Source organism: Colius striatus, chromosome 1 (assembly GCF_028858725.1).
Source record: "Colius striatus isolate bColStr4 chromosome 1, bColStr4.1.hap1, whole genome shotgun sequence".
Taxonomy (NCBI): domain Eukaryota; kingdom Metazoa; phylum Chordata; class Aves; order Coliiformes; family Coliidae; genus Colius; species Colius striatus.
Window position 1 is genome coordinate 147,985,186 of NC_084759.1, and position 23,259 is coordinate 148,008,444.

The window sequence follows — 23,259 nt, forward strand, 5'->3', positions numbered from 1 at the left end:
AATAGCAAAAGGAAAACTTTCCAATCAGTGGCCTGTGAGACTATGTTGGTGAAGACTTAGGCAAAGGTGGCATTGAGTACCTCAGTTTTATCTGTGTCCACTGAAAATCTCCTGCCTTTCCACAGAGGTTCCTCATTTTCTTTGTTCAGCCTTTTAAGACAAAAGTAGCAGGTGAAACTGCTTTAGCATTCATTGCAAGTCTCAACTCCAGCTAAGCTTTTGCTTCCTGACAACATCCCTAAATGCTCAGGTAATGTTTCTAGATTATTTCTTTGTAACCTGTGTCTTCCTACTATCTAGCTAGGTGTAACCCCATGTATTGCCCATCCAGTATCCCTGACACCCTTTAGAAATCTTGACTGCTTCCATCCCATTGTGGTGTTCTTCCAACAGATGTTAGGAGAGTGGTGATGAAGTGCCCTGTAAGAATGACCTGACCTAGGTGGACCTGCTTCTGTGGGGGGTTGGACTAGATGATCTCTAGAAGTCCGTTCCAGGTCCTAGCATTCTATGGTTCTATGAACCAGGATGACCTGTGATTCAGAGCAGCTGAAAGTTTTTTGTCCATTTCCTCATGTGTGTTGGGTTGTCTGTTACAAACTGACCCTGGTCCACAAGCTCTCAATGAGTGTCTTGTCTGTCCAATAGAAGAGCTTCTGTGCACCTCTGAGCTGTATGTAGAGGGCATTCTCCTGCTTTGTTTTTCCTGAAGAACTTGCTATGTTCATCCTTTGCAGCACTCCAGCTGTCAGGCTGTCCCACAACATCTTGATTATTGCAGTGAAGTTGTTCTGTAATCACAAGGAGCTTATATTCCTTCTAACTTGTTTCATTGTCTTGTACGGGATAAATCTCTTCACCCTGTTTTGCAGTGTGCTGTTTTAAATTGAAATACTGAAAACTTGGACTCTCTAACCTTATTATCTTGACTCATAACATTACTAAAATAAAGAATGTTTTAGTGTTTAAATATTTACAGTGAAAATTATTGATTATATAGAATGACCCCATTCTACTATGTTAACGAACCTTGTACTTGTGACTTAATGAAAAATATTCTTTTACCTTGAAGAAACAAAAATGTCTGAAAGGCTTATGTAAGAAAACAACTATTTTATAAGGAAAAAAAAGTTCAAAGCAAACACTTGAAATTTTTTCCCTGAAAATGCTTACGACTTCAAAGACTCATGTGCTTTAATGTAATTTTGAAGTAAATTATCTGTTTTACGTACATATCTCTGGAAATATTGATACACTTCAATCTGGTTGTCTTCACTTAATGTTGAGAATGTTTTAAAATATATTTAGAGGTAATTGTATTTTAAACTGGATTTGTAAGAAAAGAGAAAACTTTGGTAGAAAAACCTGATCTTTGGAGGTAAAGTCTGACTTGCCATACTTCAACTGTGGTGTCTTATCTCAAGTGCTCCAACTGTACTACACTTCATTTAATTAAATTATGATTTTTGTAATCTGTGGTCCTTTTCCTTCCTAATTTACGCTGGTGCTGGAGGACTGACCATTATGTCTTAGATATTGAAATTCAAGTTTAGTCCCTTAATTAAAGACATGACATGGAAGCTGTGGTTCTATGCCACTTTTTCAATCCAGCACAGATATAAATCTTACCCTTAGGTCATCATACAGCTATCATACTACTAGTCGATCTGTTTCTCTGGCCTCCCTTTAATCAAGATCTAGCAGCTCCCTGCCCTTAATTCCAACCTGGTCAACTTTCAGTATATTGCAGGAAAGTGATTATTTCCAAAGGGAAGTTGGATATGTTATGATGGAACAATGGAACTGCACCATAGAACATGCATGTCTGCTCATAAAGAATCTTATTCTGAGAAGAATACTTCTTTAGTTTTATAGTAGCTTCATCACTAGACTTGAGGAGTGTTGCTTCATATGGAGAATACCCCAAATTAATCTTGAGAGCAGATGTTGACAGATCACCAACTTTGTTTTTTGCAGCAAGCTCTTGCAAATGTACCAGATCTTTTAGATGGCAGCACTCCCTAAGGAAGAGTCACTCTAGTTTCCTCCACCAAGCTAAAAGAGACTTTTTTTTTTTTTTTTCAAACTGATGGCAGCAACATGGAAAAACACTTAGTAACAAGATTCTTTTTTTGCTATTCTTTTATTGTGGCTCTAATAAACTGAAAAACTCTTCAAGACCTAAGGTAGGGTCTTCATATAGTATTTAGTTCTGTGTGGTTTTAAAAAATTAGGGTAATAATGCATGTGTTCATTGTTTAAGGTGGAATTTTTGAGTACTGTGGGTGTTTTGATATATTTTATTTTATAGATATATTTAAAATCCAAATAAGTTCAGTGATACAATTTTATTGTTGAAAATCTAAAATCTAAATGAACATGAACTACTAATTTTTCTAAAAAATATGCATATAACATAAAGCAAACACAATAGTTTTTTTCTAATTAAAGGCACAGTGACTACTCTCTTAAGAGCATTTATATTTTGTATTGTTCTTAGATAAATTTTGTCCTATTCTTCTACTTATGTAGCTCAAGCTCTAGTTGACAACCTACTTTGTTGCATTTGAGAACATAATTAATTTGCTACTCTCATCACATGGTTCTAAATTTAAAAATTCAATAACTCTTCAAATCTTAGCAAATTCTGAAACAGCTTCCTAAATCCCTAACAAAGAAAAAGGCTGTAACCTCTTTCGCCCTGTGATGACTAAGTGTTTGTAGTCTAAGACATTTGTTTCCACTACGTAAGTTAAATAGCTATATATTTGTCATCTATTTTTTACCTCTGTTAGACAAGATGAAATGAATGAATAAAAATGTTGACCTTAGTGAAAGAGAATTTTAAAATCTCTTCTGTTCTTGGAATAGGCTTCAGGAGTCTGTTCTGCTTTTTATCAAGTTTTGAATATTATCCATATCCTCAAATATTTTTTTATTTTTTTTATGCTACTTTAGTCTTTTCCACAAAAGCTATATCTCCAGAAAATAAAGAAAAGTGCTTCTGAATCATATTAACTTTGCATACTAAGGCCCAAGTTCTGTAAGAAGATCTCTTGTTGATATCATTTGGGTTTTAGGTAAGCAAAGGAGCTTGCTTATGTGATAATCTCAGTAGGAGATAGACAAGGCATGCAATTAGTTTCTTATAAATTAGTTCAGCATAAGAAAAGATGATTTGATAAGGAAAAATAGCTAGAAATAGATAGGACTGGAATACAAACACCATAAGGCAACAGGATTCAGTCGGGCACAAAAATAGAAAGTATGTTTAGTAAAAGGAACCAATGACAGAAGATAGGATTTATACAATGCCTAGTTGACACCTAGACTTTTATATTGTACTATTTTTTTTTGATTACCTTTAGAAGCACTGATGCAAATAAGGCATTTTTAGCATGTGTTTCATTTTATCTTCATGTAGACATCTGTTTTTCTCTGGTCACAATCTCACCTGAACTATCTTACTTATTTTACTGCTGGTTCATGCCGGTTCATTCCTTCTGTCAGTTCAGCTAAAATATTTGGGAACTTTTTAATCTTAAAAAAAATTAACTGAACATTGTAAAACTAATCAGTTGGAGGCTGCCAATGAAGTCTTAGTGAAGTTGCCTGAGATGCATGTATTAACACAGTCTAACTGTGCAGTCATATACTTTTCCCTCACCAGCCCATCTGGATTTTGTGGATCAGAAAAATGAGTGTGAATTGAGATGGTATAATGGAAGCTGGTAGTCTGTGTTGGTTCCTTTCTATCTGATAAAACAAATGAAGAACAGGGCAGGCCATCAAAGAAAGGATAGACATTCTGATGGTCACATTTAACTTTGCTGAGTCCACTCAGTGGAAGTTCACCACTGTATTGTTGGATTCAGGCTTTTGTGTATAAACATTGCCTGCTAGACAGTGGAAGGTGGTTGTTTCTAAATAATTGAGGGTTTTTAGCCTTTTTAATACTCTGATGGAGTTTCTTTGGTTACTTCTATCCTAGATAAAGATAGCAGTGAATTTTCTAGTTGAGGTTTATTTCAGGTCACATCTTTTGAACAAAGAAATATTGTTGCACGTAACTGACCAGAAGGTCATATTATTTGGATTTTTTTTAAAAATTGCTATTTCACTTTTGTCATAGTGGTAACTGACAAAGGTTTACTGCTCACTGGATCTGGTAAGAGTTCACCTTCAATATGATTTAAAAGACCATGAATGGGATACTGAAGCACTTTATCCTAGAATATTTCATGTAAGTAGCCTAAGATCTGAATAAAGCATCTGAGGAAGCCTGTTAGCAGGCACCCTGACTGGGAAGGGACAAGGTCTCTCCACATCTCTGTTGCCTTAGACAAATGGCATTGATTTGTTTAATGTTTCAGATTCATTCTTGAGTTCAGTTAGATTTCTTGCTCCTCTTTCAAAATGAAGAACTAAAGTTCTTAACTTTTGCTGGTGTAAAAATTACCTGAGGACAGATAACTTTGCCCATGTAATTACATAATCAAACCAAACCTTTTCTGCCCTTATGGCTGTTAGGAGCTGCAAAGAGAGTAATGATATTCAACCTTATCCTGCTCATATAAACATTTTGGTTTTTTTCGATTACAGTGACAGATGTTTCAAAGTTCATTTAAGTTCAACTGATTTTTCTATAGAATATAAATGTATAAAAGAGTATAATCAGAGCAATATGGCATGGAGTCTCTTTTTTGTAAAAAAAAAAAAATTAAAATCAATAAGAAAACAAACCAAAAAACCCACAAGCAAACTAACTTCCCCAAACTCAACCTGCATTTTTACCATATTTTCCTTTTGTCTTCATACTTCTAGTTAATATTTTTAAACCGTGCTAACAGTGAAGTCCTATTAGTGGGTTTGAAGTTGCTCAGGTAACTAATTTTATTGCTTTAAATAGGATTATTATGTTTATTGTATTAATATGTAGTTATCTTCAAGATGGTTATTTCTTAAATTGTTTTTTGATCCAATGAATTGTCATTTCTGGGAAAGGGATGATACTCTTTTTACCAAAGAAAGGACTCTATACATATGGGCAGGGCACTAGCCATCTCTGTGCTCTAGATGTCATGTATAAAGAGATTCAAAGAATGCCTCCTTATTGAATCTAACTTGACCATTGTTCTCAAAACTGCTAGATATGGTTGGTTAGACTTTCTGTAGTGAGCTTTGAAGGATTCATGAAATAGCACAAATGAGGTGGATTCAACATTTTATAAATGTATTCAAGACTAATAAAACCAAACTCATAACTAACATTGTTATATCATGTCCTGATGTAAAAGAGCATAAGCTATGGCACAGTATTTCAGTACTAATCCACACACATTAGATCAGCATTTTATGTCTTGGCCTGTTTACATAAATTCTAGTTACAGTATGAATAAACTTTTCCTTTTCTTTGCTCCAGTTAGTACTGTGTATATCTGATGGGGGACTGGAACGCTTTCCTGGAAAAGAAGAAGGACTATGGAGAGAAAATGAGATTAAATGAACTTTACTTCTAACAGCAAATATCCTTAGTTGGCATTAGGTAGTACTGACAAAAAACAAAACAAAACAAACATAGAAAATGTTTTTATCACAGTTTTTTTTTTCTCAGTGAAAATCTACAAGGTAATTGAGTCACATTTAAATTAAGGGCAAGCTTACCCTAATTAACTAATGTCCAGTGCTGTATGAATACTAATACTTTTTCTTCCAGCATGCATACATTTGTATATATGTGAAATGTGTGGAAATTATAAAGATGTAGGTAAGCTCAGGGTAACTGTAGAAAGGAGGGACTGAACCTGGCTTTCAAAGACAATTTCAGTCAATCCTTTCACCTGCTCATTTGGTTTAGAGTTCTTGGCTTGGCACAGTGTTTATGGAACAGATACCAGTTATTTTAATTCAATGCTTTTCTCATTTTGAGAGTATTATTTTAGAAAATGTCAGTTTAGGACTGAGGGAAATAAAGCAGTTTGGCAAGAAGCATCAGGACTCTTGGCTACAGTCCTGTATGTATCTCTGAGAGAACTTTTTCTTCAACAGTGCTCTGTTCTTACCTCTTGATGACTTGCACTGAATTATTTTTTTTTCCTTGCACATTTTGTTCTTTTGTAGTTAGACTGAATCATAGACTTGTGGACTAGAGGTACACCAGAATCTCCCTTGCATGCACCCTCATGTCTCCTTTTTTTTTTCTTAATAACTGTTCTTTCTAAGATCTGGATGGTTTTTGACCTGTATGTAGAGAGAATTCACATGTTGACTTTTATTTTGGCTAAGTGTGTACATTGTCCTTAGATTCTGCCTAGGACAAGTTTTTCTATTTAACCAAGCCTACAAATCTAATGTGGATTGTGTAATCTTTAATCTGTAAAAATTAAAGATGATAATTATGTGAAAATATTTGGTTTTGACCTGGAAAAAAGGAAAAAAAAAAAGAAGTTTCAAGTTAACTTCAGGTTTTCTAAGTTATAGGAGTCATGCGTAGCAAGAATAAGCCAAAACAGCAAGGTCTCTGGCCCAGTTCCCTTTACCTAGTTTAACAGGAAACAGCACACTAATTTCCCTCTATCTCAGTTCCTATTATTACCTAGTTTTGCCTACTGATTTTCTATTACTGTGAATGTGGACATACAGAGTTTTGTGGAGATTCTCACAGCTATAGTTCTAAAATTAATCTTCAGAATTTCATGTGTACAAAATATACCTTTATTTCAATTTGCAAACTATGCTTTTAAGATAAGTAGGCAAAAGTATAGAGGAAGCAAGTAAACATAGAGCAAGTTGAAAAATTTGTTGTCATCTCACTCTTGTTTATGTCAACTGGAGTAATAAAGTCATCATTATTGCTTTGAGTTTTTGACAGAGCTCTTATTTCAACATCACAGATATATCTAAAAACTCTACAATATGTACCAATCACAGCTCAAGAGTTAAGAGTGTGTATAAAAATATGGAATTGTTTTGTACAGTTCATAATATAGTTAAAAGTATTGATGTCTGAGCTAGATTGACTGATGTTAGATTACACTCAACATGCTGTACTTCTGCTTTGATTTCACATAAAACTAATTCTTAGAGGAAAAGAAAAAAGCTTCAGTAATGCTGCTGTTAAAGGCAAGATTTAACAAGCTACTTTTTTTTTTTTTTAGGATTGGTCATCCTATCTAATATTAGATGTTGCAGGAAAATAGAAAATGTTTCTTAAAGTATGGAAAGAGAAACTAGGTTAATTGGAAAGGGAAGATGAATTATTGCAATAGATCATGAAGCAGGTTCACTGCAAGGGAAAAATTCTTAGAGCAGGATTTCAGAATGAGTAGAATTGATTTTGCTGCTTTTACCACTTTTGCCTGGCATACGTAGACTTTATAAAGCAAAAAAAAAAGTCTGCCAGGAAATCAGTCTCATAACTGAACTTAGACTGAAAGCATATCTAGCTCAATTCGATTTTTTTTTTTGTCAAATACATAATAACTAGAAGGCTTGATTTTCCTTTTTTTCACTTAATTTTTTGAATCACTACTGTCACCATAGAAAATTTATGTTACTTTAAAGATATGAAATATGATTGTACAACTTTGAAAGAAGAGTCCACAAGCACAGGATCTTGTCTCCAACACTAGCAATAAATACATGCAGAGAAAATGTTTATGATACTTCTACTGAGTGATGTTTCAATCTGTAATTTCAATTCCGGATATTTTCTGAAGACAGAGTTCTAGCTGTTTGTCCTGGGAATGAGTTTATTTTAATGAATGGTTCCTTTGTACCTCTTACTATGATTTTGTTTATTCCTTATCTTTACGTGTGTTATCAGCTGGTATTGAAAGACGAAAATAACTCTGTACCTTAAAAAGTAAAAGTAGAGGGAAGCAATTAAAAAACCCTAGAAATTAAAGCTAAAAATAAAATAGAGACTATCATACTGGAAAGACTGAGGAAAATAAGCAGAAAGAGAATGAAATTGAAGACAAAATGTCATTGGGAAATAATGAAATTCTTATATGTGATGTTAAGAAGATGATAAATAATTGCTTCGTAGTGAGATGAGGAAAATCTTGATTATGATCACCTTTGTTAGTCTGGATGATAGATTCCTGTCCTGAGAAGACTGGAGGAATGATGTTAAGGTTTCCAAACAACATACAACTTCAGAGAGCTTTTGGGAAGAGAAACATTATGGTGTAAGAGAGCTGAGTGGGTCTTGTAATGTTTTCTTTTTTCATTTGTCCAAGCTCAAGCATTGGTTAAAATATTCTTTCATTTAATGTTATGTGTAGGTGCTGGACAAAATTATTAAGCTTTTACCTCAAGGATTTTGTCTTTCACTAAATCTTCATTAAAGTAGTCAAGATGCATTTGCTGTCTCAATATAGTTTTGATCATCTATGAGATAAGATCTGTGATTGCCTAGCTAATTTACTTGCTTCATAGTCATAGCTCATAGTAGTGCTTCATGACTAATGATTCCTACCTTAACACCTCCATGTGGCTTTTGGACCTGTTCAGCATACATTACGCTTGGAAAATAAGCAATTAATTTCTTAAACTTGGATCTTCCATTCTTGTGATTGGACAACATTCACTCTCATAATAAACTTCAAGTATTGTATTAATTTTGAGCAACATTGTTCAGGGCAGTACTTTCAGCTTCTGAGTGGAAAGATGCACTTATAAATTGCCAGTGGAATTCCTGGAATTGTAACTTCTTATTCATTAAGTTTGGGTAAATCAAGGTGTACTGGTGCAAGAGCTTCAGTCCCTGTAACCATTTTTTGGACACAAGATCTTTGAGTTTTCTTGTAATTCTTTAAGAAATGGTTTTTTTGGATCTGTTTTTTTCCCTGTTTTTATATATTCAAGATAATGTGGTCTACCTGGCAGCCTCTTATATTTCCATTTTAATGGAAAGTGGATCTTGCAAATCTGAGGAAGCAAGACAAGGTGTAGTTCTCTCAGTACTGCCTATTGGAGCATCAGCTGTACAACTGTATTGGTCATTCTTTTTACTGGGGAGAGATCTGGTAGTTCTAATCCAAAAGTGGTACCAAAAGTAGTCTATCGTACATGCAATGTGGATGATTCAAGGTACAGGACCACGAAATTAAATTAACAGTGCACTCACAAATGTCTTCTTATCCTTCTATAAGAAGAGTTGAAATAAAGCCCCTGTATCAATCAGATTCAATTATTTATATTTTTATGTCAAACTGTGTGGATATTTCATATTTAAACTACTGAGTTTTTTTTTTTGTGGGCATTTTTTTCCTAGTTGATTAAGAGATTAATAACGTGTGCCTTTAAGGCAAGCAATGATATTCATCTAGTCTAATTACTATCTATTTAAATAAAATGGAAAGCAGATTGATATTTTGAAGCACTTCCGTGAAGCACAAAGACTAACAAATGTAATAGACTGTTCAACTGGAGTGCATGTAAACAAAATGTTCCACTAGAAAACTTCACAGCTTATGAGCAAAACAGTAGGTGCAGATTTAAAGAAAGTACTCTTCTTTGAACTTTTATGGTGAAGTTAGTTAGTTTTCTGTTGCAGCTCAGGGTATTGCTAAATTCTGAATTCATTACCTTTCCTTATAATATATTTTTTTTAAGCAAACTCTTATGTTGGACAATGCTTCTACACTGCTGTTTAATTTAAAAGATCAAAGCTGCTCTCTGGAGAGTTTTGATTAACTGTGAAGACTGGCTATGTTCAACACTAATAGGTATACTTAAGTGCTGCCAAGATTAATGTGGAGATGACCCTGTGCCTATTTTCAGAATTGCAGGGGGGCGAATTCTGTCAACAGTGAAGATGCATTTGATAAAAGGCCGAAGCAATGGGGATCCTCTCTGTCAGGCAATAGAGGAAGTTGTACAAGATTTGGATTTGAAGATTAAAAATATTATCGATTCACAACATGAAGTTTTGACTGCCAGCACTACTGGAGTCAGTCCAGCAAGGGTAATGAGACTTCTTTTGTTCTTTTTACTATTTAGCTTTACAAAAAAGCAAATGTCTTTTGCCTGTTTTGTTCCTTTTAAAAAATTATTGTTAAAGGACATTATATAGGATATTATATTTTCATAGCAGTACAGAGAAGTGCCATTTCCTCTACACTGTGGTTTTAAACTTGTTGAAAGGCTTATAGTTGAGGATTACAATAGGGATTTCAAAAATTAAAAGTAAACATCTTACCTCAAAATCTTAAAAAAAATACTCCTCCAAGTATAATTTGTTTGTGCAGTTATTATAGATGTAGAGACTTATAACTGTCATGTTTACCACAAATTTCAAGAGTTATAACAATTTTATGAACAAGAAAACACCTGAAAGTGGAAATATGATTTGAAAGCATGTATCTAACTTTGATTAAAACACATGGGCTTTCATTAGCTTGGTATCAAGTATTTCTGAAGGTAAACCATTTAAAAATAGATTAAATATCACAGAATCAAAGAATGGTAGGGTTTGGAAGGGACCTTTAGAGGTCATATAGTCCAACCCCCCTGACGAAGCAGGTCCACCTAGATCAGGTCACAAATATGAAAGAAGTCCAAAACATGGTGAAAGTGAAGTGGAAAGGGAATGAAATTAATATTCTAAACAATTAACATGTACATTTTCCTCTAGTGCTTCAAGACCCTAATGAAACCAAAGCATCAAGCTACTTAAGTCAAGTGTAGAGAGCAGAATAGAGGCTTTCTATTTATGATTTCCATGCTTTGAAACTACTCAGGTTTCTATTATAATCTTTTTTCTCTTTTTATATTATCATTTCTTTTTCTTTCATGTGTGGCTGAAAAGCTGTCCAGTGGAAAAGGAGCTGGGGTTGTTAATTGACAGCTGTCTGAACATGAGCCAGCAGTGTGCCCAGGTGGCCAAGAAGGCCAACAGCATCCTGGCTTGTATGAGAAATAAGGTGACCAGCAGGACCATGCAAGTGATTGTCCCTCTGTATTCACTACTGGTGAGGCTGTACCTCAAGCACTGTGTTTAATTTTTGGCCTCTCACTACAAGAAAGACATTGAGGTGCTGGAGCATGTCCAGAGATGAGCAATGTTGCTGGTGAAGGGTCTGAACAATAGGTTTGATGAGATACAGCTGAGGGAGTTGGGTATATTTAGTCTGGAGAAGATGAGGCTGAAGAGAAATATGATCACTCTCAACAAGTAACTGACAGGAATTTTATAACAAAGTAGGGGTGAGTCTCTTCTCTCAAGTAATGAATGAGAGGACAAGAGGAAATGGCCTCAGGTTGCACCAGAGGAAGTTTAGATTGGACATTAGGAAGAACTTTTTTACTGAGAGGGTTGTTAAGTGTTGGAATGGGCTGCTCAGGAAGATGGTAGAGTCACCATCTCTCGAATTTTAAAAAACACACACATGAGGTGCCAAGTGACATGGTTGATTGGCAGTATTAGGTTAGTGGTTGGATTTGATGGTCTTAAAGGTCATTTCCAACCAAAATGATTCTATGATTTTTGGTGATGAAAGCGTCATCCAGCTTTAATTATTTTTTATTTTCAATATATAAAATATCTAATATCATGTATTTTCCTCTAGGAAACTATTAAAAACTTATAAACAGTTTGAATGTATGTACACTGTTAGAACACTTTGTTTTGTGAAATCATTGGTAATTACCTCTTGGTAATGTAAGATTTTTAACAAATTTTAATCAAATTTCCATTATACTTTTTACTTTTCTATGAGGGCTAAAACCAGCCAGACTCTTCTGGCTAGTTAAACTGGTTTAAATGGGTATTTCCACTGAGCAGTATGGGGAATATATACTTCATTGTTATTTTCCTGTTTCCCATGAAACTTTCATTACTATATTTCCTTGTTTCTCTTTCATATCCTTCTACTTCTTTCTCTCCCTATCTGAAAAATTGATCAGTATTACCAGTTCTGTCTTTATTTAGTTGCTTGTATTTCTAATGAAACTTTAAAAAATTTAAATTGCCTTAAGCCAGGTAAAACTATTTTTATAAAACTTCATTTTTCAGAGAGATTTGCCAAAAACAGCTTTTCCAAAATGATGCATGTTTCTTATATTTCTCCATAGCAAATATGCTATTTTTGAGGGAAAAGATAGCAAAGATGACTGTGGTCTGGATGTGATCAATGTGCCACTTGACTTGACAAATCTATTGCTCTATTGGATTTATGTTACAAGATTTTGGTAGTGGGGAGGTCTGCAGAGGTGGTTTCTGTGAGAAGATGCTAGAAGCCTCCACAGTGCTCGATAGAGCCAATTCCAACTGGCTTCAAACCCAAAGCTGAGCCAATCAGTGACAGTCATATCAACACTGTGGTGATATTTTAAGAAAGGGTGACAAATGCTGCATAACAGCAGTTGGGAGACAGGAGTGAGAATACATGAGAGAAATAACTCTGGAGACACTAAGCTCAGTGAAGGAGTGAGGAGGAGGTGCTCCAGGTACCAGAGTGGAAATTCCCTTGCATTATGTGATGAAGACCATGGTGATGCAGGTTGTCCCTTTTCAGCCCATGGAGATTCACAATGGAGTAGAAATTCATGGTGATAATTGCTAACTGAAATGCCTGTCCTCATTTTGACCTCAGGACCTTTTCATTGTAATTTCTGTCCCTGTTCTATTGAGGAGGGAGAATTGTAGATCAGCTTAGTGGGCACCTGGTGGCTAGCCAAAGTCAACCCACCACAGTCCTTTGTGGTGCCCTGTGTGGGGCCTGAGGAGTTAGCAATAAGGACAGTTATTGGAATAGGTAACGGGCAAAATGTGGGCTAAACATTGATAGAGAGTGGAATAAGTATAGGGAAATTTTGTAATTGTGGGGAAGGGACGAAGGGTGGGGTGTATGTAAATTGTCTGCTTGTGTTGATGTAATGATATGATTTTGGTGTGGAGAGTTCCTTGTGTTGATGTAAACTAAGTTTGTGAAGATTGTGTGATGAATGTGTATTTTAATAGTTCTTCAAGATGTGGTTCACAGAGTTGAGGGTTGAAAAGAAAAGATACTTCAACAAATGTTAAGAGACTGATATAAAATTGCTTATTTTAATGTAGCTTAGTGTGGAAAAAACATTTTACTAAGAAATAGAGTTTTTACCATTACTAATTAAAAACCAAACCAACCCACCAATACCAAAAAAAACCCCATCATCAGTTTACAAAATGAACTTGAGCATTGTAAAAAAAATTAGAGCATCTGTATTGTTCCATTAAGTTCTCAGAACAGCAATGATTAATGCTTCTTTCTGAGTTTCTCGTATAGCTTGATTTTTTTAAAATTGCTTTTTTTTTAATTTATAAAGAAACTACAATGCTATATTTTTTTCCAAAAAAAAAAAAATTCTATATTCACAATAAGTTCTGGTTTTAATAGGATGCTATGTTTTTTCAGACGTAAGAGACTGAGTCATTTCTTTGAGTGCAAATTTAAAATATGATCTTAACTATAGTGCTGAAAATGTTGCCTCCACTAGCTCCTGGGATGGCTACTTCCTTCTAAATTATAGCTGAAAAGAGTTACTTTGTTAGAAAAATATTTGTTTTTCTCCTGATGGTGTCTGTTTTCTTTTATCATTGCTCAGTTTTCCTGCAAAAACTTGCTTTATGTTAATCTAGAGCTCCAGGAAAAGTTACTGCTTTATGCAGCAGGAAACACTACTTTGTGTTGAAGGCTTCACAAGTGACTAATAGGAATTATGATTAATTTTTTCCTGAGAAAATTACTACTGTAAATGGAGTCTGGCTCATATTTCTGGAACTAACCAAAGTAGTCTGGAGTAGCTAATGGTCACTACTCTTGAAAGACTGATAACTGTTTTCTTGAAAAAAAAATCTGAATCATGATTTTTAAGCTTCCTAAAAAACAGGATTTTTATGGCAGGGATTGTTGTCTTGCCTAAATTCTTACTGTGCTTTGAACAAAAGGGTTTTAGTCCATGGTTAGTACACCAAGTCACTATTGTAGTACATGAGATTTCTGAAGGTCATCTTTTGACAGTTAGGAAATTACTTTATATTCTAAAGATTTAGTTTTTTCCTTTATGTATAATCAGTCAAAATTATGTCAAGTTTGTACTTTTCTTCTTAAGACAAATTTATCGTGACACATATGACACTTTATAAGAATCTATGGTGTGGTGATGTAATGACTGAAGAGTTTTTGAGGAAATTAAATGGTACTGAAATAGGCCAATTCTGTAAAGCCAAGTAACAACCATGTCTGTAATTGCTATTTCTAGCTATTGATTATAACTTATAGTAACTGACTGACATGTGTTGCTATGGTTTCTTGAAAGCTACATACACTAATTGATGTAATCAAATATAGAGAGAAATAGAAATGGATCTTTTCAAGATTGTATTTAAAAGCAGTTAACTGATTCGATAAATGCAGTTCATTGCTTCTCCTGTCCTTCAGAACAAAGTCAGGCTGTTCAGTGTCTGTGTATGGGTAAATAAGAAAGCCTATAGTTTTAAAAATCTACTACAGTATATTAAGCACTGAATTTCTTTATGGTACTCCTAGTACTTTGAAAGAAAAATATAACAAACTTGTAATTCTTGCAGTCCCATAGTGGCTATGGAGTTCTACATCCGTACTGCTGACTGTAGCATTGAGCACTTCCAGATGTGGATTATTATTTTCTTTAAGGAATTCTTTATTCTTGTGGAAAACTGCGAGGAATTCATTCTGTTCTAAACAACAGGAGATTGTGCCAAGTACCTCTCTTGTCAAATCTTGCTTTAGCAAATTCAATCAGTCAGAGGAGCTGGACTTCACTAGAATGTGTTTGTGTACCCCATAGACCTCAGATTGGTTGTGAGGAAATATATGTTAATATCTGTTGGATGGTTTTACCACAGATTCGTATAGTATCTGTGTGACTTGCTCATCAGTGTATATCTCCAGCTGGCAATGATTTAAACTTTACTAATTGCTTGGGTTGAGGAAGAAACTTTCCCAGAAGCAAATTCCCCATAAATGCTGACTGTGAAAATGGAGGAGGGTAATTTGGAGGTGAGCTATTAGTCTGACTTGTTGAGTTTTCCTGTTGTGTGTTACTTTTTATTTTATTTATATTCAGCCAAAGTTGCATTCCATAAATCATGGCACTGCGTATTGTGGCAGAGATACTGTAAAGGTCTTGCTAGTTCTTCTGGATGAAGAAGCCGTTAATCTTCCCACCCAGAACAAAGCAGAACTACTGTATGATGATGAAAGGTTAAATTTGCTTGGAATCACTTCTATGTTGACACTATTCAGGTGAGTACTAGAAGGAGGATTTCTGTTGAGTCTGTTTTTAAAGATCTTATATCGAGTGGCTAATTGGTATTACACCTAACCTGACAACATTTGTGTAAGCAAAGAAAAACATTTTTAGAAGTGTCTCTTGTTCTCAGTATTCCATCTCCTCATTTACATTTTTTCTATCTTCAAGATACTTCTGCAATACAGACTTTCTGAGCTAGTACATTTTTGGGCTGCACAAACCTAGTGAAAACATATCCTTTGCAACCAAGCTTCCAAATATTCACCTCTTTGAGTCTGAACTCCTAAATTCAGATATTGTTTGTTCAGTAGCCAGTTGGATTACAATTCAATTTGAAGATGTCTCATTTGTCTAGCTATGACACAAGATTTTTTGCATCATGTTCTGTTTTCTTCCTACGTAGTAATTATGTTGTGGAGACAGTTTAGAATAGTTTTTCATATCGTGATCCACTAATCAGGATAGTACTGCAGAAAGGACGTTGAAACAAATTCATATGCATGAGGATCTATTAGTAGGACCTATAGCTAACGGTATACATTGACTCTAATGGTAAAAGTTGTTTTGGGGAAAGAAAAATCAAAAGAGGAGAGAGAGGGATAGGAGAAGAAAGAGGAAAGTCTCCCTGGTCACCAGTTGGGAAGTAAAGCAGCCAGGGTTCTCATCCTCTGAAGCATCCTCTGAATTCTGGTGATTGGTTCCCTAATAGTGCTTTTCCCAGAGTAACAATATTGTCCTCATAAGGACATAGTCAAACACCTTATTGGTTGGCCCTGCTTTTGACACCTTTAGCAGCGATTGGAGCATCTGTTCATAAGGGCAGGGGCTACTGGAGGGCCAATTGCTTGTTAAGTTCTGTGCATGTGCATTTTTGGCTTCTTCTAACATAAAAGAGGTCTTAGAATGAAAAGGGGAGGGAAGGGAGTGTTTTTATGTTGGTGGGAGTAGTTTCCCACCATAATGACTCTACTGGACTATGCCAGTGTGAGGCTGTGAAGATAACAGTAAAGAAGGACAAAAACAATGATAAACACTAAATTGGAGAATGGAGGATCCTAAAAGTTGAAGAATTTAAGAGTTCCATTAAATTTATAATCTGACCTCTTTTATGAAACCAAAGGAACAAGCACAATCTACTAAAAAAATTAAAAATTAGTTTCAGTAATAAGAATTCTAAATAAACCTGTAATAATTTTTAATGAAAAAGTCAGCTTGTAACAGCATATTGTGGAGTATTTCTTTCATCTCAGAAATATCTGTGGATAGCTGTAGCTATGCATTTCTATTTCATTACATAACAAGCTTAAAATAACCCTGATTTTAGTCTCATATTTTTCCATTACTTCAGACTCAGAAAAATTGATCCACGTTACTTTGTAAAATTCTTTCACTAACTTAATAAATCTCACTGTGGTTGTATTTTCATCAGGACTTTTTTTATCAGGAAAAGGAGCTTAATCAGATCTAGGTTTATGTGAATCGAGTCAGGGCTCACCTGAGTTCATCTGAACGAAACACTGCTATTATTTTGAGCTAGAAATCTCTATTTTAGTTTTTTGCTTTTGAAGTAACTTTTTCACTTAAAGTGGTTTTAAAGCCACTTGTTTCTGAAGAAGAGTACACATCTAATTCTTTGGTTTCACTTACCTCATTTAATTTTTTAGCTGAATTAATTTTTTTTGAATTTTCCCCCAAAAGATAATTTTTTTTTAAAATTAATTCTTAGTGGTAAATTTGTATTAGATTTTATTTTCCAATATATTTTAAAAAATATTTTCTGTGTACATTCCTTTAAAAAATAGATTTGGACATAGTTTATTCAAGTATTGTGTTCTCGAGCCTAAGTAACTGGTTTAGTAATGAAAAACGGAAATGAAACTTGCAAATAATACCTTGTCTCAGTTTTTATCAAATCTTTATGTTCTGCATTTCTCTGTAAGCTTTACTCTAAGGCTCTACTTGCTTTATGAATGCTGAACACCTTAATACTACACAGGGTAGAGGCTAAGATTTGCATCAATATACTGTCACTTTTCTGGTACAGCACTTTTTTATTAATGCTTATATCTGAAATATTCAATCTAAAGTCTTTGCAGTCCTTTTGCCAGTCTAATTTTATAGTAAATAGGGAGTGATTTACAGGATAACTGGCAGTACCTTTGGCAGTAAACATCACTGCAGTTTTCAGATTCTTTTTGCTAATTTGATTCTGTGTATCAGATTGTTGGTCACCTCATATGGTACTTACTGGTTTATGGTTTTTGATCACATGATGGTTATTGCTTTGATGTTTTTCACAATGATTGTTTTGTTGTTTCTAAACATTACATTACTGAAGAATTATGAAATATGTTTAAAATTTGTGAGTAGTTTTGTCTGGGTTCTTGTCAGTTTGGGAGACCACTCTTAGTTTCAGGTGAAGACAGAGGTTAAATGAGGTTTCAGAACTTCAGCATATCAGGAATTTTTTTTCTTTGTTTTACTGTTAATAAACTTCTAGATCACTTGGGTAGATTTATCTCTCTGCACTGCAATTCTGCAGAAAAACTACTGCTGAGAAGCAGCCATTGAGCTATTTAATTTTTTTGTTGGCTTGCTTAATGAAAAATATTTTCATTGTAATTTGTGAAATGCATGTGTATTTTAGAAGTGAAATTCTAAGCGCTGACCATATACCCTTGATGTTTTAGAATATCCTAACCAAGCTGAAGTTATTCTTACTTAATCTGACCTTTAGTGTGTCTGTTAAATATTTTCCTTCCACGAGTTCCTCATTTCAACCTTCTGGAAAATATTCTGTTTAGATATACATTATGAGAGTTCATATAAAATAATCTTGCTATGTTTTTGTAAACTGAGGCTGTATATGAGGCAAAAATGTGCTATTTTTCCCCCAATGTTTTCAAATTTTTGAAGTAAACATAAAATATAGTCATGATATTGAAATCCAAATAAAATTATTGAGATATAATTAGTTATATTATTTGGGAGTTATATTTTGCATGACCATGGATTAAGTATTTTTATAAAAGTAATTTTATTTTCAGGTTCAACGGGTTTTGAAGCAGCTTTTTGTTTGCTGATGTTTTTTATATCATTCCCATGATTTACCTATCCTAATAATGTTAAAGATAGTCTTATTCCTTTCTTTCTTTACTATTTTAAATTTCCTTCTATTTAAGGAATATCCATGCTTATCTGGCGTACAAAAGAAAGGATCTCTTGAAAATCCATTTCTGTGAGCACTGAAAAGGAAATGAATGTAACCATACACTGGAGAAGCAGTGATGCTTTAATCAATTGTATATTTTGAGGAATGATTAGTTGATGGAAAAGTGGGTTGCTGATAATTTTGTCATTATGGGTTACAAAGAGGACTTATAAGCTAGAACAACCGTGTAGATGGGAGCATGTTAAAGCTATGTATTTTGGCAATTTAAATGGCAAAAGCATTGCGAGGTCCTGCAGAATTTTTGTACCACAGAGTAATAGAAATAAATAAAGAGCTAAATAAAAGGAATTTTATTTATGAAAAAAATTAATTGAATGAGCTAAAGAAATAAAATAAAGAATCAGTTATTTTTTTAAAAAAACCTACCCTTGTGCATAGTGGCCTGCCATGAGCATAAACAGAGAAGTAATTATTTACTAATACACAGATAAGTTCTTATTTCAAGACTAAGACATCTTCTTTTTTTTTTTCCTTAATACACATCAAGTTTTTTCATTAATATACACATACTGAAATATAAGAGGGTGGAAGCATTTTGTCTGTGTATTTCTATTGAAAAGTCTGTAAATGTGAGGAAAATTGTTCTGGATGTCAACCAGATGCTGTTCAAGGCGTTGTAAGTAGAATAATGACTTCGTAACTCATCACTAGCATTACAAATAATTATATTGTGACTGCAGAATTACAATATTGTAAACACGTTTCAAAATTATACCAGAAATAGAAATTATAAGTTTGGTTCCATTATGTCTTCAGTTGTCACAGTACATGTGTTTACCTAGAAAGGGAGAAAACAAAGTAAGGCTTGAAGAGGGAAGATACTTGCCTTCATGTTTCTGAGAAACCTGATATGGTAGCTATTTTTCTTAATTGCTTTTACATGCTCTACATACTTATTATCTCTTTTTAATACAGATCTCCAGCACAATCAAATGGATCTTCTCCAAAACCTCTTAGACAACGTATTCAGAAATCAAAGGATGAAAACAAAATTAAGGTACTGTGTAGGAAAAGAAGGAATTTAAACTTAAAAAACCCCTTCCTAATGAAGATCTCTTAAGGGACACAGATCCTAAGTTAACTATCTGTGTATTTCAGGAATATTGAAATAAAACTGAAACTATTTGAGAAAGGAAATAAAGCTAAACATAGGCACCTGATTTCAGTTCTGATAATACAGGCATTCTAAAAGTGTCATAAGGAATTTTTCATTTCGTTTTTAGGGGTTTTCTTTTTATTTCTAACATTCTGGGGACATTTTCATAGCATTGCTTTGTGAACAATGAAATAAATATCATAATATTTGTTGATTTGTAGATTAAATGGAGTATTACAAAAGTATGTTGGTATATGAATGGTGCTATTGAAAAGAACAACTTCAGTGTTTCTGAAACTTACAGTCTTCCAGAGTACTTTGTTTTAGATGATCTTTTTTCCTTTTTCTTTTTGACAGTTTTCAAAATTGTCAAACTTGAATATGGGAACAATGGAAAGAGGCAGATCTTGTATATTCCACAGCATCTCAACACAGAGCTAAATAAAAGTAGTGACAATATTTATCGCAAACTTAGTCCTGACAACAATTAAAATTCAAATGTAATTAGTATATAAGGAAGAAATTTAATTGAATGAGCTAATTCTGATGTTTTAAGACATCAGAATTAGTTCTGATTAGGGCAGCACAAGCAAAAATACCTTTCTTCCAGCAGACATGAGAGGAATTTTAACATATGTTTCAAAACTAGAAAGTCATGAAATAAAGTTAAAAGCATTGTCACTTATTCCGGTATGTGTCTTAAATATACTCCCATATGAGTGCTTTTTTTGAATGAGAGTGGGGTGGATGATGGGTGTTTTGAATACATGCAATAATTGTAGTGAAATTCTGCTTAAAACTCATAGGCAAATTATGCAAGTTCAAAGCTGATAAAGGAGCTTCAATATATTAATTTTAGAATAAACAGCATATCTAAATTGCAGCTTTACTCATCAAATAGCAAAAAAAGCAAAATGCTGTTTGCATACTACATTGAAATAGTTTTCTTATCTAAATGGAGCTTTTGTAATTGGATTTATGAACAGCTGTGTTCAGGATAAAAGTGCAAAAATTATTATCTTAAAGTAATTACCTGTCATGTTTAAGACCTTTACTGGAAACTTAGCTTTTGTCAGAAACTATAAAAAATATGGGTCTTGAAAGGGCTTCATATTATGAAATGATTTTTTTTTTCAAAATACATTTTTGTTAATAAAAATTACTAGATCAACTATGATAATTTCTTTGCAAATAGTTTCTTCAGAGATCTCTGAGTAATTGAATGGTTTCTTCCTCAGGGGCAGGAATTGCTTGCAAAGATTGATCATGGTATGATCCTGTGCTGCTTTTGTAGTTCTTGAGTCTAAGTGTTTTGTGACTCCTATGATCCTTGTTAATACAATCCAAGAATCTGACTTTTTCTGTAGGACTCTTGTCTTAGTCCTGCTTCACCATGATTAATGAAATAGAAGGTACATGTAGCAAAATTGAATTAAACATCTAATGTGTTTAGCCAATACTTTTTGAGATTTTTTTTGTCAATTTCTAAAACTGTTTGGGATACTCTCCAGGTGCCTAATATATTTGAGGACGACTGTATTGAAATATTGAAATATAACCTTCTGTCTTATGAAAACCAAAATTCAAAGAGAGCAAGCAATAGGTCTAAAGTATGCGGTTCACACTTCTAAACTTTCTTTGGCATCTTAGACTGTATTGCTTGCATATCATTAAATCTGTGATGGTAGATTGTCATCTACTTTAGCAATGTGTATGGTAACATAATTAATATATTATACTGAATGGCTTCTTGGGGCTATACATTTTACATCTTAGAGTAGTGTTGAGGTTGCTTAACTGCCTCTAGTAATCATAATCAGGCTTGTATATGACTTTCTTCCAATGTATCCTATTATACTAGAGAGGCAAAATACAGCATGGTACTGAGGCTAAATATCAAGATGTTTTTAGATTTTAAAAAGTGAAAACAAAAATAATGCAGTTCAGAGTGTAAATGTTCCTCAATTGTGTACCAGCATAAAGTCCTCTTAATATAAGACATTTGACTATTTCACATTGTTTGCAATTCTCTTTTCTTTACATCAGCCAAATGTTGCCGTCTAAACTAGGATATATTCCTGTGAAGCCTGGAATTATTCCTCTGGTATTCCTATGTTTGTTTTTGTCTTTCTTCTCTTTCCAGTCAACTAAAATTGCTGTTTACCAAAGAAATGATGACTTTTTTAACTAAAACTCAGATATTTCTTTGCCATTCATCTTTGATCTCTGTCCTCTCACATAAAATCCTGCTTGCTTTCTTGAAATATTCAGTCTTTGATTTTGTCTTTTTCTAACCATTCTAATGGTTTCTACAGGTTTCTTTTGAATGTTTCTACTTGTTCCTTTATTTTTCTATGAAGACTTTATAGGACCACATTTTTCCTTTATTTTCTCTTTCTGTACCTTCTTTGTGGATAAATCCATCTGCAAATGGAAGTTTAGCTATGATCTTTGTGTGAACAGTTCACAGATCTACATCTGACCTAAGTGTCCCTTCTATCTAAACTATAATATCATCTGTTAAATCTATCCCATCCTGTGAATACACAGCTGTTGATCTTGAGGTGGTATACCTATCCTCCCTGTTATATTGAACATTAAGGATGCTATTCTACCTGTTACTTTTACACTCACTAACACCTCTGGAATATATTCTACTCTATCTGTATGTCCACTGAACTATAATTTATTACGTTTGTTTTGGTTTCAGATATGCTGCTATGTATTTTCCTTTGACTTGATAGCTGCAGCTTTGGCCTATTTTTTCTTCACTGAGATTGTTGTAGAGAAAGTCATTATCAAAGTGATTAGACTCTAGATGCCATTCCTCTGTTTGCATCTCAATCTCTTCCTTTAAGTTGTTGTACATATAAGCTTCATGTTTTAATCTATCCCAGCGTGCTGCTTTGAGATATCTGTTCCTACATTCAAACTGCAATACCAATCTTCATTGTTTATTTGTAAATTTTCAGACTAGCTCTTTCAACTGGCTGTTTTACACTGTTTCTTACCGCTGAAAAGATTTCTTACAGGTATCTGCAGAACTCATTATCCTCCTTTAAAACTTCTCCCCAAAATTTAGCAGTGCTTTGAGATGGATGCCCATTACAGTGACTAATTTCAGTTCCTTTCTCTGTGAATCCATATATTTCTTGTCTTGGGTTGTAATGTCTCTTGTTGGAAATAAATATTGTTCTATGTTTACTGTGCAGCACATAGTACAAAAAATTCCTGGTCTATGACCAAATATCTCAAGTACTAAGATAATATTTATCACATTCTTACACCGAATATCAGTCTACATTTGTATTCCAGGTTGCTTTTAAAAATCACAGTTGTAAATTTTCTTATGCATAATGCACTAATTTAACAACTGACTCAGAAGAGATATCTTAAATCTATTATTAAGACCAAAACAGTTTGGTGTTTCTTCTCAATATCAATTATATTTTTGAGAAGTTTCTTATGCAGTATGTGTGATTATAACATTAGTTTCATAAAATTGACCTGAGGACCTTTTTGCCATGCTACCTCTTAGATGGTAAGTCTACAGTACAAAATAATGATTTCTCATTAGAACTTGTTCTATAAGTCTCTTTTTCCATGATATTTGAGAGGGGAATAAAAACATAGTAGTGATCACTCATTT

General features: G+C 33.9%; 1 protein-coding gene across 1 annotated transcript in view; it reads left to right on the top strand.

The window, feature by feature from the left end:
* The window catches only part of PARPBP (PARP1 binding protein), a 51,295-nt gene that overhangs the window by 21,313 nt on the left and 6,723 nt on the right, over window positions 1-23,259 (top strand). The window contains exons 7-9 of the mRNA XM_010196177.2: window positions 9,790-9,973; window positions 15,097-15,275; window positions 19,430-19,511. Of these exons, the coding sequence (XP_010194479.2) occupies window positions 9,790-9,973; window positions 15,097-15,275; window positions 19,430-19,511 (445 nt within the window). The remainder of the gene's footprint in view (window positions 1-9,789; window positions 9,974-15,096; window positions 15,276-19,429; window positions 19,512-23,259) is intronic.